Source organism: Poecile atricapillus, chromosome 5, assembly GCF_030490865.1.
Source record: "Poecile atricapillus isolate bPoeAtr1 chromosome 5, bPoeAtr1.hap1, whole genome shotgun sequence".
Classification (NCBI taxonomy): domain Eukaryota; kingdom Metazoa; phylum Chordata; class Aves; order Passeriformes; family Paridae; genus Poecile; species Poecile atricapillus.
This window is the reverse complement of record NC_081253.1, coordinates 9,527,012-9,541,107: the sequence shown is the minus strand read 5'-3', so window position 1 is coordinate 9,541,107 and position 14,096 is coordinate 9,527,012. Positions and strand designations below refer to the sequence as shown.

Genomic DNA, 14,096 nt, shown 5'->3' with positions numbered 1-14,096 from the left:
TTTATTTTCTTGAAACTATCAAATGTCAGCCTAATCTTTCTATCAGAAATGTTCACCAAAGTGCTCACCCTTATTTCAGCCATTCAACTTGATTGCTAAACCCTTAGCTTAAAAAAACCAACACAGAGATGAGTTATTGCCCTCAAACCCTGCTGACAACACTTGTCATACATACACGCACACACAACTCTTTGAAAACTCTTAAAGTGGGACCCAGGCATTCCTGCCTTGCTTGTTCCTGGCCCCACCACTGGTGAGAGCCATTGTTCACATTACCTGTTGCTGGAGGTGACGTCCTCAGCCCTGCCGTGCTGCTTGACGGAGGAACAGTGGTTGGTTTGGTAGCAGCCAAAGTAGTTGCAATGCTCAAAGTGGTCTTGATGGTTGGAGTGGCTTCAGAAGGACTCGTAACATGGAGGTTTTCCTCAGTGACTTTACCAGGCTTTGAAGTGGTGGGATCCACGGCTTCTGTGCTTTTACCAGTGGTATAGCTGTGCTTGGTGGCAGGGGGTGTCTGGGCCCTGTGGTCCTTCACGGTGCTGGTCTCATCTGGGGTGGGCCGGCGACCAGCCGGCGTTGTCAGCATAGGAGGTTTCACCGTGGTCGCTGCCACTGCAGGGACAATGCTGCTGTGATTTGTCGCAGTTGGTGAGGGACTGAGGGGTGTGTCTGTTGGACCAGCCTGTGGAACAACACTGGCTGTGGTGGGCAGCGGTGTTGCCTTCCCAAAGCTGTCCCTTTGGGTGGTGGCATCTCCAGGCAAGGCAGTCTCTGTTACCGTCACGGGAGAGGACACAGACACGATGCGTCCACCGAGCAGCTCCATGGGTGCTGTAGGGAGAGGTGACCTGGTGGGAGTGAAAGTGGTGCTCTTTTGGGGGTGGTGTGTGACACTGGGCTTGTTGGTTTCTCTGGGTGAGCTCCTGGCTGTGGTGGCTGTGGAGGGCACCTGCCTGACCACACTCATAGCCACAGTGGTGCTTGCTTGATCACTCTCGCTGGACTTCGAGATGGATGAGGGTGATGAAAACACAGACAATACAGATGCTAATGAGTGAGATGGGGAGGGCAAGGAGGAAGTGGGCAAGGAGGATGACAAAGGCTGCAGAGGGGGCGAAGATGCCATCACAGAGGGCGAGCGTGGCTCAGGTGATTCTGACAGTGCAAACAGATGAGTTGGTGGTGGTGTTGATGACAGCAAGTGCTGCAGTGATGACAGTGAGGAAGAGGCTGGAAATGCTGATGAAGACAGAGATGATCCATCAGTAGTCAACAACTCAGAGTCAGTGTTGAACAGAGTTGTGTTTTCTGTGCTGCCCATAGAATCAGATGTCAACGGTTTGGAAGGGTGCACCAGCAACGGCTCCGTAGATGGTTCAACAAAACTGCTGCTGTTTGAAGCATTGGTCTGCCTGTCGTGAGCCACAGAGGACTGTGAAGCATCAAAAGGGCTGGAAATTTCAGAAAAAGAGGTGGAACTTTCAGAGGAATCAGCAGAGGTGCTGCTGTTGGAGATAGACAGGAGGGTCCTTTCTCCTCCTCTGGTATACGTGGTTGAAATGTATGTGCCGTCTGTGTGAGAAACCGAGGTCCTTTTCTCAGCATCGATGCTACTGAGTGGCTGACCACTACCTGAAAGGTCTGGAGTAAAAAGACAAAAAATTGTAGAAAGACAAAGTAATATGAAAGCATTTTGAAGTTATATTAAAACTGCTTGCTAAATAAGATGTTCTTGTCTGTGAACCTGTCCATGACTTTCTAAAAATTTCAAGCACCATTCAAGCATGGTTATGGGATTAGGAGTCTTATCCACTCCTTAATTGATTCTAAAAAGGTGAACCCTGACAGACACAAGACTCCCATGAAATGTGTAGGTTTCCAAATCACTTCTTCACATACTGCTTTCCTAAAGTGATCAAGCTCAGCATTCTGTGATATTTGTGGCAAGCTAAGCAGGAAAACCCAATTCTTCTCTTTATCACTCGTTGTTTAAAAAACTCATATCCTCTCCCTCTTTCCTCCATTCCCATCTACAGAATATCCATCTTGTTCAGTCAATTTCTTTTTAGACACAGTGAACTTCATGCCTCTGCAGGATGAAATTATTACATTATGTTAATTTGCAGCTTATCCTGACCCCAGTGATTCAAAACTTTGCAGCCAGGAAAACCTAAATGAACAGCACATCAGCCTGCAAAAAATTCCAATTATTTAGCATAAAAGGTGCAATCAATCTTATAATACCAATTTCAGAATGTACAGCTAAGTTCAGCCAACTTTAAAAAAATAAAAAATAGTATTGAAAATTTGTTTTAATTCTGCAACTGACTTAGGTCATCCCAAAGATCTTCCGAAAACATCACCCAAAATAAACCAGTTGGGACACAAAAAAAGTGATTCAGCCATCAGAACAGGAGTGTTTATGGCTCCATTTCTGGAATAGTTCCCCATCTGTGTGGGGTCTGGTTTTGAGTCTTTTGATGGAAACATCCCCGAGTGAACCCACAGGTGGTACTGAATGTAGTAATGAACGAGAACTTTATGTACACCATACTGAAAAACAGGTCAATGTGAATTCCCACCAGATGTACTCCAGGAGACATCAACTTACTTGTGAGATCATTTTGGAAAGAAGAGTAAGTGGGTATCTTGGCAGAACGTACGAAGACCGTCTCCGTGGCAAAGCCCGTGAAAGCCCCGCTGCTGGTGGAGGCGTTGGCTGGCCTGCCCTGCTCCACCAGCGCTGGCTCAGATGGCTCTGGAGGGCTGGAAGCTTCAGCATGGACAGAAGAGCTCTCCAAGGCACCAGCCAATGTGCCATCTGTCACTGGGTGCAGCATCCTCTCCTCAGCACCCGCAGACGTGGATGAGCTGTACATGGGATCAGTGACGGGGCTGGACATCCTCTTCTCAGCACTTGAGCTGCTTAGGGAGCGATGGCTGCTGCCAGGAGCTGGAAAAGGATTGAAAAGCAGGTATCTGATTTTATCATCTCCCAGCAGACAGGACTGTCCAAATACCAAGGAATCAGTACCATTAGAATATGGGATGTTTATGTTATTTATAATTATCACCCCAACCCAGCAGACAGTCAGTGTGTCCTACAGCAACAAGCTACAAGTCTCAAGAATGAAACCTTTCTTGTTAAGCATCAGCAGCTGCAGATATACAGAACCATTGGGCAGAACCATGACCATTTATAAATGCTGTCCATAACACCTGCAACAGCTGTGCCATACTAATCCTACAGAGGAGGGGACAGTCAGTCAAATGCTACCCCAGAGTTCAGAAAAACTCACTGGAAGGTTCAGCAGCAGCTGAGAAGTAGGTGAAGACCCTGGATGGAAGGGTGACCTTGGGCTCTGGAGACCCTGCTTGGCCAGATGACACATGTGTCACCCGAGGCCATGCCGTGGAGGATGGGACGGGGCCGGTGCGGATGTCCCCAGCTGTGTCAGGCTGAGATGTGAGGCTTTCTGTTTTTGTGCTCCACATGCTGCGGCTACCTGGGGCTTGGGATGTCCCTTCCTTGTGGATGAAGAGTGTGGCTGAAGGTGAAGGCACTGAAATGCTGGGAGAAAATGCAGGCAGCAGCTTTGTTGGAAGCTCCCTGAGTCCAGTACTGCTCTGTGAAACATTACTCTTCTTCCCAGGCTCTGCTGCTGCTGAGGACAGCAGGACTGTGTCCAGGGCGCTGGTGTAGGGGGGAGAGGGAGAGGAGCTCCCTGTGGCACTGGAAGCTCCACGGGTGTCCAACACAGGCACTGTGCTGCTCTCCTCACTGGTGGTAGCTGTCACCACACCAACTGTGCTGGTGACAGGCAGGTGTCCTCCCCCTGCTGAGGTCTCGTCTGCTGAGAAAGAGCAAAACAAAATGATTTATGCATCCTACATTATAAATGAGCAGGTGTTCTCTCTTCCATCACCAACCTCAGGCTGAGGGCACAGAAAGAACGAGGCAGAAAACCCAATCCTGTGGAAAATTCTAGCTGTGAAGGCACAGCTCTCTCCTGTGCTAGGAGGTGCTGCTCACAGCAGAGCACCCTGGACAAGGCACTAGGAACAAGTTATGGGAACACTTTGGGGTTTGCTTCCCTTCAGCGCTGCCCCCGGTGCCACAGGCCTGACCTGGGCACCAGACACTCACACTGTCACCTCTGCACCCACAGCGAGTGAGGGGGAGGTTACACAGCACCCAAATCTCTGGTACTTGAAATAAAGCATGGCAGGTTTGTATGGGATCAGTAAATACTGCCTTTGCACCCCAGGGTGGGAGTCAGGAATGACTGCCGCTGCTTCTGCCAGTATAAACATAGCAAATGGGGCACTCTTGAAATGGTGCTGTCCCTGAAAACACAGCAAATCTCGAGGGCACAAAATTTTCATCCATAAGGTCCAATGCCATCATTCAGCACCTTCTAGCATGCCCTCACTGTCCATGCAGGTGGGTGTCTGATGTGTGGCCAGAGCTCACCTGGGGAAGTGCTTTCTGAAGCAGATGGCGAGCCTGTGAACGATGGGTTCAGGGTGGCAGCTCTGCCACCACCACCCTGGGTTCCCAAAGAATGGGAATGGCCTGGAGAGCTGATGTTTTCAGCACCAGTGGTGGAAATCTCTGTTGTTTGGGCCAGTGTGGTGCTGGCTGGCAGAGACCTTAATGTCCTCCCTCCACCCTTGGTGCCTGTCGTGGAAACGGAGGTGCTGCTGGTGAGGAAATTGGTTCTTCTCTCTGTTGAGAGGATGCTGAATGACACATGGCTGCTTCCAGTAGCTAAAATGTGATAAAGAAACAAGTTACATTTTTACACATATGAAATTATAAATAAAAATGAGCTTTCTTCCAATGGCACCCAGAGGCAGCAAGTACACAAACACAAGTAGAAAATATGAGAAGATATCAATTTCCAAAGACGTAAATTCTTCCTACAAAAATTTGTCTTCTAAAAAACAGCGTGATGCTGACAAAAGTGCTATTATATAAAAACTGTTGAAATACTAATGCTGTGCACTTGATTTCACCATTATGTGCCTGAGTGCACTCCATGCTGCTAGAACAAATATCATGACGACCCAGAAAAGCCTGGAAATCAGTTCAGACAAAGCACTACCCTGAGCAGTGTGAAGGTCTTAGAAAAGTCTGAAGAAACAGGATCAGGGGAACAGACCCCTTCAGAACCACAGTGGGGACTATGATGAAACAGCAGCATGAAGGACCTCAGAAACCACATTCAAAGTTGCCTTAAATTTGTTGAGCTGCTTCAAATTCTGGAAAGCAGCATGATCCAAGAAGTAGGACAGAATGTAGGAACTGAAGTCTGATCCCTGGGACCACAGGGACATGATCTAATCCTCACTTGCTTAGTTCTCTTGTCTGTAACATGGAGATAGCAACTGGGGATAGTAAAAAAAAGGACTGTGATTTGAAAGTTAATTATTTTTCTTGGCATAATGAGACTTTCCACACACGTGCCCTTTCTGTAAAAAAACTAAAGCACTTTTTTTTTTATCAAGAAAGAGCTGAATAATTTCAGACACAAAATCATACTGTATCCTTCCAAACAGTATATTCTACATAGCAGGAAAGAGTCAGGTAAGTGCAAGCTACAGGAATTCCTCCTTTGGCACGTGAGAAAAATGGTATTTCAATTCTAACGTGAGCTTACCTGGGGAAGGACCTTGCGAAGCAGAGCGAGAGCGTGTTAAGGAAGGGTCTTCCACCTCAGTGAAATCTGTCATTCCTGTGGACCCCTGAGCTCTGGAGGTCTCTCTCACAGAAGATGTGGACAAGGGCTGGGTTGTGCCCAAGGTGCTGTGCATGGCACTGCTGGACGTGGAGCCCTTGGCTGCTGTCCAGCGGCTGCTGCCCGAGGCAGACCTGGCTGGCCTCCCACCACCGCTGGATGTGGCTGAAATGGGAGTGTTGGTGGCAGAGGAAGTGAGGGAGGCTTTCTCAGCCACTGGTCTGTGGCTGCTTCTGACACCTAGGATACAATAAAACCAGGTTTGATTTATGCATACAGAGCTACACATACGACTGTGTGCTCAGCACCCATTTCTGTGCTGCCCACTGAGAAACTGAAGGTGGTTCTCTGGGAAGAGGTGAATCTCTTAAATACAGGTACATATGCCTTACAAAAAGCCATGAAAAATCTCAAACCCACACCCTATAGACCAGCCTGCATGGCAGATATAGCACCTGGTGACAGCTGCAAAACCCCAGCAAGCATCTCTGGCAGGGAAATTGTGTGCACTATTTCTTACCAATGTTCTTCCCAGGACAGGAGTTTCATTAGTAATGAGGCCACCAATGATTTCCACTTTTTCACCCAAAAGCTGAGCTCCACTCTACCCCTTCTCACCCACCCCACTGCCAGCTCAGTGCAGCCAGCAATAAAAGCATCCATGTATCTGATAATGACTGATGACCATATCTGAAGAAAACCAGGGCATGGATGTGAAATCTCACCCAGCCCCAAGGCAGACAGCTTTCAGACTAACAAATTTACCTCGGAAAGGGCCTTCAGAGGCAGACAGGGAGCTTGTGAGCAAAGGACCCCCAGGAGGGCTCGGGAGATCGGTGGCTTCCTGTGAGCTGTTGGGATGATGTGTCCCAGTTCTCGAGGAAGAGGAGGTCCCACCCAAAGAGCTTGTGGGGTTGGTGCTGGTGGCAGAGTCCCTTGTCATCCCAGATGTGTGGCCACTCTCTGGGGACATCAGTGTCCCCACTGCCACGCTGGACATGTCTGCACCCTGGATGTCCAAGTGCAGCGGCGCCTCTTTGGCACCTGGGATGCTCTTGGGGGGTTCATAATTGCTGCTAAAATCTGAAAAAGGAGAAGAGAAAGGCAAAACTTCATAAACATAAATAAAAACTGCTGGGTAGGTTTAGTCCCACTATCAGTAGATGTAGACAATGTATGTGTGAATATTCAATAGGTAAATATTTAATACTGGGAAATCATTAAGAAAGGGGGGAAAAGTGGTCTCTAAACAGGAACTGCTGAAGTTATTGCTTGCAAAATTCAACTGGAAGTTTTCAAGGAAAATCTATCCTCCCCTTCCAACAAGAATAATATTTATCCATACTTTCATTTCTGTGAAATGCTTTTAAATGTACAGAATGTGCCAAATACAATATTATTCCTCCTTTCTTTAAAATAAAAAGGATGTATTTTGTTAATAAAGAGTCTTTAAATAAGAGTTCTGAGGTATACAGCTATCTATCAAAACTCACTTGCGGAAGCACTTTCTGAAGCAGACGGCAAGCCTGTGAGCAATGGGTCTGTGGCACCTCTGCCTCCATCACCCTGGGCACCCACAGACATCCCAGGGGTCTGGCTCTGGGCTGAAGAGCTGGTGATTTCAGCCCCAGAGGTGGAAATCTCTGCCATGGTGACCAGCCTGGTGCTGGCTGGCAGAGACCTTAATGTCCTCCCTCCACCCTTGGTGGCTGTTGTGGGAATGGAGGTGCCGGTGGTGGGGAAATCCGAACCAAACCTCTCCGTAGCTGAGTTGCTGGATGGCTGGTAGCTGCTTCCAATGGCTATGGTACAATAAAAAAAATGGATTTATACATATGAAATTATAAACAGATGGATCCATTTTCTTCCCAGATGCTAATGGTGCACATACAGATATTAAGCATAGGAAGTTTTCAATCTGGACAAAGTGCTCCTTTGGAAAGGCATGACTCTCCTCACCGCAGGAAGACCTTGCACAAAACCCAGGGCTTGCTGCCAGGCTTTGTGAGAGTGGCGTGGCCCAGACAGCAGGAAACCCCACAGGACAAGGTCTGTGGGGATTTGCCTTTAAATCTCACCTTTGCTCTAATATTGCTGGAAATAGACAACTCAGGCTTTTCTTTTCGGAATTTTTTCTAGGTTTTTTGGTTTTTTGGTTTGGGTTTTTTTTGTGGCTTGAGCACAGCATCAAGCAGCAAAGGGAGGAAACGTAAGCACAGCCACATTCCCATATGAGCCTGCAGCTCACTACACATCCCAGGGCTTAGCGGGGCACTGTCCTCTGGATATTGGATCTCTGCTTTCCTGCAGCCCCTGCAGTGCTCCCAAGAGCTGTGACAGAGGGAAGGGATGTGTCTGTGTGAGAGCCCTGGAGATGTGTTTGCTCCTGAAAAGCCCTGGACACAGGATAAGGATTTGGCAACACTGAGGTTTTCAGTATCCATGTGGAGCTGGGCAAAGTCTGTTTTTGGGAACTCCAGAAATTGGCTGCTGCAGAGAAAGCAAGGGGAAGCCATGGAGCCCAGAGATCTCAGTTTTGCTGCCCTGAGCAAGCTGTTAAGCACAGGCATCTCACCCTGTCTAGCTGAGGGCAAACCCACGTGGCCACAAGTGTGGGTTCCCAACCTCCCACCCCACTCCTTCACCACTTGGGCACAGGTCAGATGGGGCTCAGAGCTGCCCTTGCTCTGCAGCTGGCACGGGCCCAGTGAAGATACTTCACAGCTGCAGACATTCACCCTGCAGAAAACACTGTGATAACATCCAAGTAACTTTGCATTTTTTTAAGTGGAAAATGCTGGGGGGGTTGGATCAAATTATTTTTTCCATTGCTTTTTCCTGCTTTCAGCAGGGAATTTCAGCTAACCATCCAAATAATAAAAAACAGAGCACATGCAAGAAAAACAGAGCATCTTCTCTGCTTCAAGAATACAAATACTATAAAATGGCTTTTTAAAGTTATGAAACAAAGGCCAGCAAAGCTTACCTCCAAAAGTGCTGTCCTTGGGAGGTGATGCTGTCAGCAAAGGGCTGGTGGAGGTGCCAGTGACACCCCTGGGGTGTAGCATGATGTGCTCTGCAGCAGTCTGGGTCCTTGCAGCCTGGGAGGAGGCCTGGGGCTGTCCCAGGGAGGCAGGGAGGGCAGTGCTGGGGCTGCTCCCCGAGGGGCTGGGTGAAGCAGCTGCAGTGCCCATGGCAGGGCTGCTGCCCAGCTCTGTGCCCACCCAGCTGCTCACTGGTTGAGAGAGGCTGTCAGGGCCTGCAAGGAAATGGGGGAAAGCAGATGAGAGCCCTGAGATGGGCTTAGCTGCCCGCACACCATTCCACACTGCCGCGCTTCCCCTGCCCCTCAGCCCCCCTGTCTGTACTGTGCCTACAGAAACTTTCTGTCTGGAAGCTGCACCACATAATTCATGATTTTGAGCACCAGGAGAAGCCATATGAATTATTCTCTCCATCCTTGCACATAAAGCAAGGCAGAAAACTATCCTGAGTGCACAGTGAGGATGAAGAGCTGGATCCACAAGGCTCTACAACACAGGAGAACCAGGCTTAACCAATGCTGGCTGCTCTGGGGAACAGCATTCACCTCGTTCCCAGGTGTTGGAACACTTTCCCAGTGTTCCTAGGCTGAAATGGGATGGCTCACCTGGGTGATGAGATTGTGAAGATGAAGTCTGCAGCACTGCCCTCACAGTGTTGTTAAACCCTGACACGCTCCAGGCCCCATGGTGCCCTCCCTGCGTCCCCTCAGCCGGATCAGTGCCGATGGTTTCTGAGCCTGGTGCTGTCCCTTCAGCAGCTGCAGGGGTGCTGGGAGAGGCCAGAGCCCTCTTGCCTCTCCCCTGCCTGCCTGCAGCATGGTGATGGCTTCCAGGGTCTGGAAAGCAACAAGGAGAGACCCATGTTCACCTGGAAAAGTTCTTTTGTCTCAGCTGGGTGGCAGCAGCATCACCTGCAGTAGTACCCAGCCCTACCACATGCAACAGGAAGGGTCACAGCTGCATCCCTTGTTTCCTCTGTTTAACAGAGCACAATTTAACTGCAGGAGGGATTGATGGGAACAGAGGGTTTCTGTCGCCAAAAAATAATGGTATTTTAAACACTGTCTTCATTTGTGCATGGCAAAAGAAACTGATTTTTTTAGAGACATTAAAAATGCAGAAGGCAGTAAGGAGCTGGTGCCAGAACAGCCCACAGCTGGCAGCCTGGGCATGCCAACTCCATATTCTAGTCTCTGTGCAGAAAAAGAACAAGGAATAAAAAAAACTAAAGAAAATCTCTACTCTTATATCATTTCAGGTGGGGATATTAAGAAATAAACTGAGCTGGGGACAGGACAAGGAGCACAGACTTGTCTTGCTGCTGTGAGAAACAGGCCTTGATTTAAGCTCATGCTTAAAAGAGTACACTGGTTTACTTATGGCTGAAGATTATGAACAAGCCCAAAAATAAGTATTCACTTGCAGGATTTTCATGTAAGGACCTCACCACAAATCATCATCACAGCTGGTCAGGGATTCTTAAGCTGAGTTCTTATAACCTAGGCTGGGCTTGCGATGGGGTTCAGTTCCTGCTGGGAGGAGGTGTGGGGATGCCTGGGGGTCTCTGCTCTTTGCACAGCCCCTGAGCTCAGTGGATGGGCAGGACTCCCTGGGTACTGCTGTGTGGTGAAAAACAGTGGCAGCTCCTGAGAATCATCTGTGTTGTAATGTTAAAAAACAAAGCCGAGCTTTTCGAAGATTGGATTTCTCTCAAAAATCTGCATTTCAATCAGTGGGGCAGGAATACTTTCTAACCCACCAGCTATGCTCAGTCTGTGGACTGGGAACAGCTAGCAGGGGCTCCCACACCCATAAAACTCACCAGGAGGATGGCTGTGGGTGAGCAGGTGGGTCACTGTCCCAGCAGAAGGGTTCTCTGGGGATCCTGCTCCTGGAAGGGTGACATCCCCATCACTGGCAGGGGGACTGGTGTGCCCTTTGCCCCTGCTTGCTGCTGGCACTGCCCCGTGCCTGGCAGGCAGCGATGCCCACTCCCTGCTCCCAGCCAGCATTGTCACCAGCTCCACGGGGGCACCAGGAGTCCTTATCTCCGTGCTTGAACTTCTCTCCTGATGGCTGCTTTCAATGACTAAAAGGAAAGACAAGAAAAAAACTTAGATCCCATCAGCACTGATGTGCAGGCTCAGTTCACTGCAGTAACACCAAGGCCAAGCTCTGAGCTCATTTACTTACACTAGAGAAAAACTTTGCATAATCAAAACACAGACATGAAATTTATTTTTGGATTTGCACCAGTGGAAACTAGATTGGTCGGTGGGACCAAATACCAAAACCCACCTCAGTGCAAAAGACTAATTCAATTCAGCACCCTCAGGATTATTTTGTGTTAGGAGAAATAAATTTTGAAAGGAGCAAAAAGAAAGTTTAAAACAAATAACTAATTGAAATACTCGCAGTGTAGAGTCCATGGGAGGAGTCTGAAGATCTCTGGAGCTGACAGCCCAGCACAGCCCTTGTGCTCCATTCTGAATGTAAGATGGGAGGGCCCCACAGCTCTTCCCCTCTCTCCACTTGGCCATGGCTTGCTGGACACCTGACCTCAAACCCCATCACCTCCAGAGAGCTGGCATGAAGCTGGCTGAGAACTGCAGGGCAGTCAGGAGGGTCAGTACAACCCATCCAGCCACCATGAGGCACTGGGGATATAGATCAGTGTATGGTGTGGATTACACAGCCCTCCCAGGTGCCAAAGTACCCCAGCGTGATGAAATATTTTGGCACTTCTAACATTAATGTCTACCAGAATATGAGAAACAAGATGAAGAAGAAGATTGTGCATGAGTGGTGGTCCAGGGAATCAGGGTTTTCAGCTTACGGTACCACCCAGGGCTGTGAGGATTTCCCTGCATATCAGTTCACACAAAAACCAGCAGCCACCACCTGTGTTACAGTCCCAAGGCTTGGCTGGCACTGCAGCCTTAGATGACTTTCACAGCTCATAGCAAGTCAAAGCAAGTCCAAATCTGAAAGGGCAAGGTCCCTGTTTTGCCCATCTTCCTTAAAACCAAAATGCAGTCTCTGTCGTGCATGGCATCCACAGACAGCAGCTAAAGGCAGTCACTCCCTGCCCAAAAGCTCTGATTTTGAAGGTTAAACCTGCTCTGGGGCTCCAAACATTTTCTGTAAGAAAACTGTGTGTTCAAGAGAAACACCTATGGGACACCTCCTCCTTGTCTTGTATGTCTTGTATGAGTTGCTGTACCTGCCACAGCAGAGGTGGTAACTTCAGAAGTGGTGTCCTCTATCCATCTGCAATAGCTTCAGTGGGAAATCACAAAAAAATAGAGGGCTAGGTGGGACAGTCTGTACTTCATCCTGGGAGTGTAAACCCCATATGAGCCAAGGAGACAAGAGCTGTGGTGAAGCAGAACCCCCAGAGTACTTTTTCTGGCAACCCCCACAGTGGCCATGATGCCACTGCCACCCAGAGCCCACTGTGAGCCACCTCCAGTTTCATGGGAAGAGCTTCTGGTCCTCACCAGTTGGACAGGGGGATGGGAAGTGGCAGGGGACATTCATTTGTGAGCCAATACCCAGCCTGTAATTGTAGCCCACAAGTCAATTTATAGCAGCCCCAAAAAACGTGGCTGTGCTGGATGCAGTGCACTGAATTTCTCTCCATCCCCCTCTCACTAAAAGCTTTCAGCTTTTTTTTCAGCAGCCCATGCTGACTGGAAAGCCTGTGGCCAGCTTTGCTGCATGGAGAGCAGGCAAAGCAGCAGATGCTTAAAGAAACCCTTAGGGTATGAGGATAGACAGAGGGAAATCTGCTTTCTCAGGCTGCCAACTCATTTGTCAACAAGGGCTCTGGACAGGCAGGCTAAAATATACAGCATGACACTGCAGCAGGCATTTCATTGCCACTTCTTATAAAGTAAGCCTGGAAATGCCAGCAAGCAGTGCCTTCAGCTATGCTCCTTGATTGAATGAGACCAGTTCAAAAGTAAAACACTGCTGTTTGCTTATCTGGTGGTTGTTTGCCCTGCAAATCCACCTCAGAGTTTTTGCTATCCTCTTTTGGCTCTGCAGAGCTGCTGGAAATAAACTGAAGCAAAACCCTTCCCCTTATTGTGGGCGCCAGCAAACCTGGCTTTGAGTGCAGCCAGGCAGTGGAGGGGCTGAATGAGAAGGTATTATTTACACAGGCTTTTTAGAGTCATCTAGCATTTTTAACTCTGCCCTGCAAGGTATGCCAGGTCCCTGATGCAGGGAGGAAAACCTCGTGCTCAGCTCCCCAGTTTGGTGGGTACAGAGTGTGAGCCACACTGGGAAATCCAATCCACAACATGTAGTAAGGAAACACAAAAAAATTGTGCTGTTCAACAAAATAGACTTGAAATCTCACATCCATCAAGTGAAATCTCACATCCATCTAGCCAGAAGTGCTAGATAACTACAATGTCCTCTTTGATTTGCCTACCAAAATTAAGACTTCAAAGGCAACCCTCCTCTGGAGCGGATGGACCAGACCAAACTTCTTCCCAAAAAATCCCCACAGGACCATCTGGCCTCCGCTGATGCATTAAAGGCTTAAAGCAGAGTGGCTCTTTAGCTGAGGTACCAATCTGTCACTAACAATTTTGTCACATCCTAAGCTGCCAACAGTTTTGCATGGTTTAACTCCGCATAACCACAGCCACTGAGAAATGTTTGACTTCCAGCACAAAACGCTGCCACCCACTGGACTGATGTTTTCTTTCCCAGTTAAAACTAGCAGTGATGCTCACCAGACAGGTCGAGGCTCGGAGTTACTTTTTCTTTGCAAGCATAACAAGTCCGTGGCTTGCTGTGAGCCGAGTTATGTATCTCAGCCAGGACAAACAGATCAAGTTCCAGCTGATTTCTCAAGGCTTTGGGCTTGCCCCTGGCAGCCCAGTTGGATATCTACCTTGTGAGACTCCTGAAAAATCTCTTTTGGGCCAACAATTTTCTGTCTCCATCCCTGACACAGCACAGGCATTGCCCTGTTTCAGAGATGCTACCAGCGTTTAGGTGATGCTCACAACTCAGCCATGGGTCAGCACAACACCAAAAAGCACAATAACACGAGTTTTCTGCAGTGACTGTGATCACACACAGGCATCTTAGGGCAGGGAGGGAGGAGGGATGTGTCCTGCTAATGCCAGGAAAGCAGCATCCCCACAGGCAGCATTTGTCAGGAGACTGCAGCCAGCCAAGGCACACCACAAGCTATCCCAGCCCCACTGCTTCCCTACAGATGGGAATTTTTTTCCCCTCGAGGGGCAGAAAAATACTTTTTTGACTGAGGAACACAAATTTAATCCGAGTT

At 48.6% G+C, this 14,096-nt stretch overlaps 1 protein-coding gene across 4 annotated transcripts in view; it reads right to left on the bottom strand.

Annotated features, from left to right (window-relative positions):
• HEG1 (heart development protein with EGF like domains 1) overlaps positions 1-14,096 on the bottom strand; it is a 51,842-nt gene that overhangs the window by 22,733 nt on the left and 15,013 nt on the right. For 2 of the 4 annotated variants that reach the window (XM_058839407.1, XM_058839411.1), the window contains exons 2-11: positions 10,608-10,874; positions 9,391-9,621; positions 8,728-9,000; positions 7,235-7,543; positions 6,507-6,824; positions 5,664-5,981; positions 4,475-4,771; positions 3,300-3,854; positions 2,612-2,953; positions 277-1,641 (exon numbers count right to left, since the gene is read on the bottom strand). In XM_058839407.1, the coding sequence (XP_058695390.1) occupies positions 277-1,641; positions 2,612-2,953; positions 3,300-3,854; positions 4,475-4,771; positions 5,664-5,981; positions 6,507-6,824; positions 7,235-7,543; positions 8,728-9,000; positions 9,391-9,621; positions 10,608-10,874 (4,275 nt within the window). The remainder of the gene's footprint in view (positions 1-276; positions 1,642-2,611; positions 2,954-3,299; positions 3,855-4,474; positions 4,772-5,663; positions 5,982-6,506; positions 6,825-7,234; positions 7,544-8,727; positions 9,001-9,390; positions 9,622-10,607; positions 10,875-14,096) is intronic. The other 2 variants (XM_058839410.1, XM_058839409.1) reach the window with 2 other exon arrangements.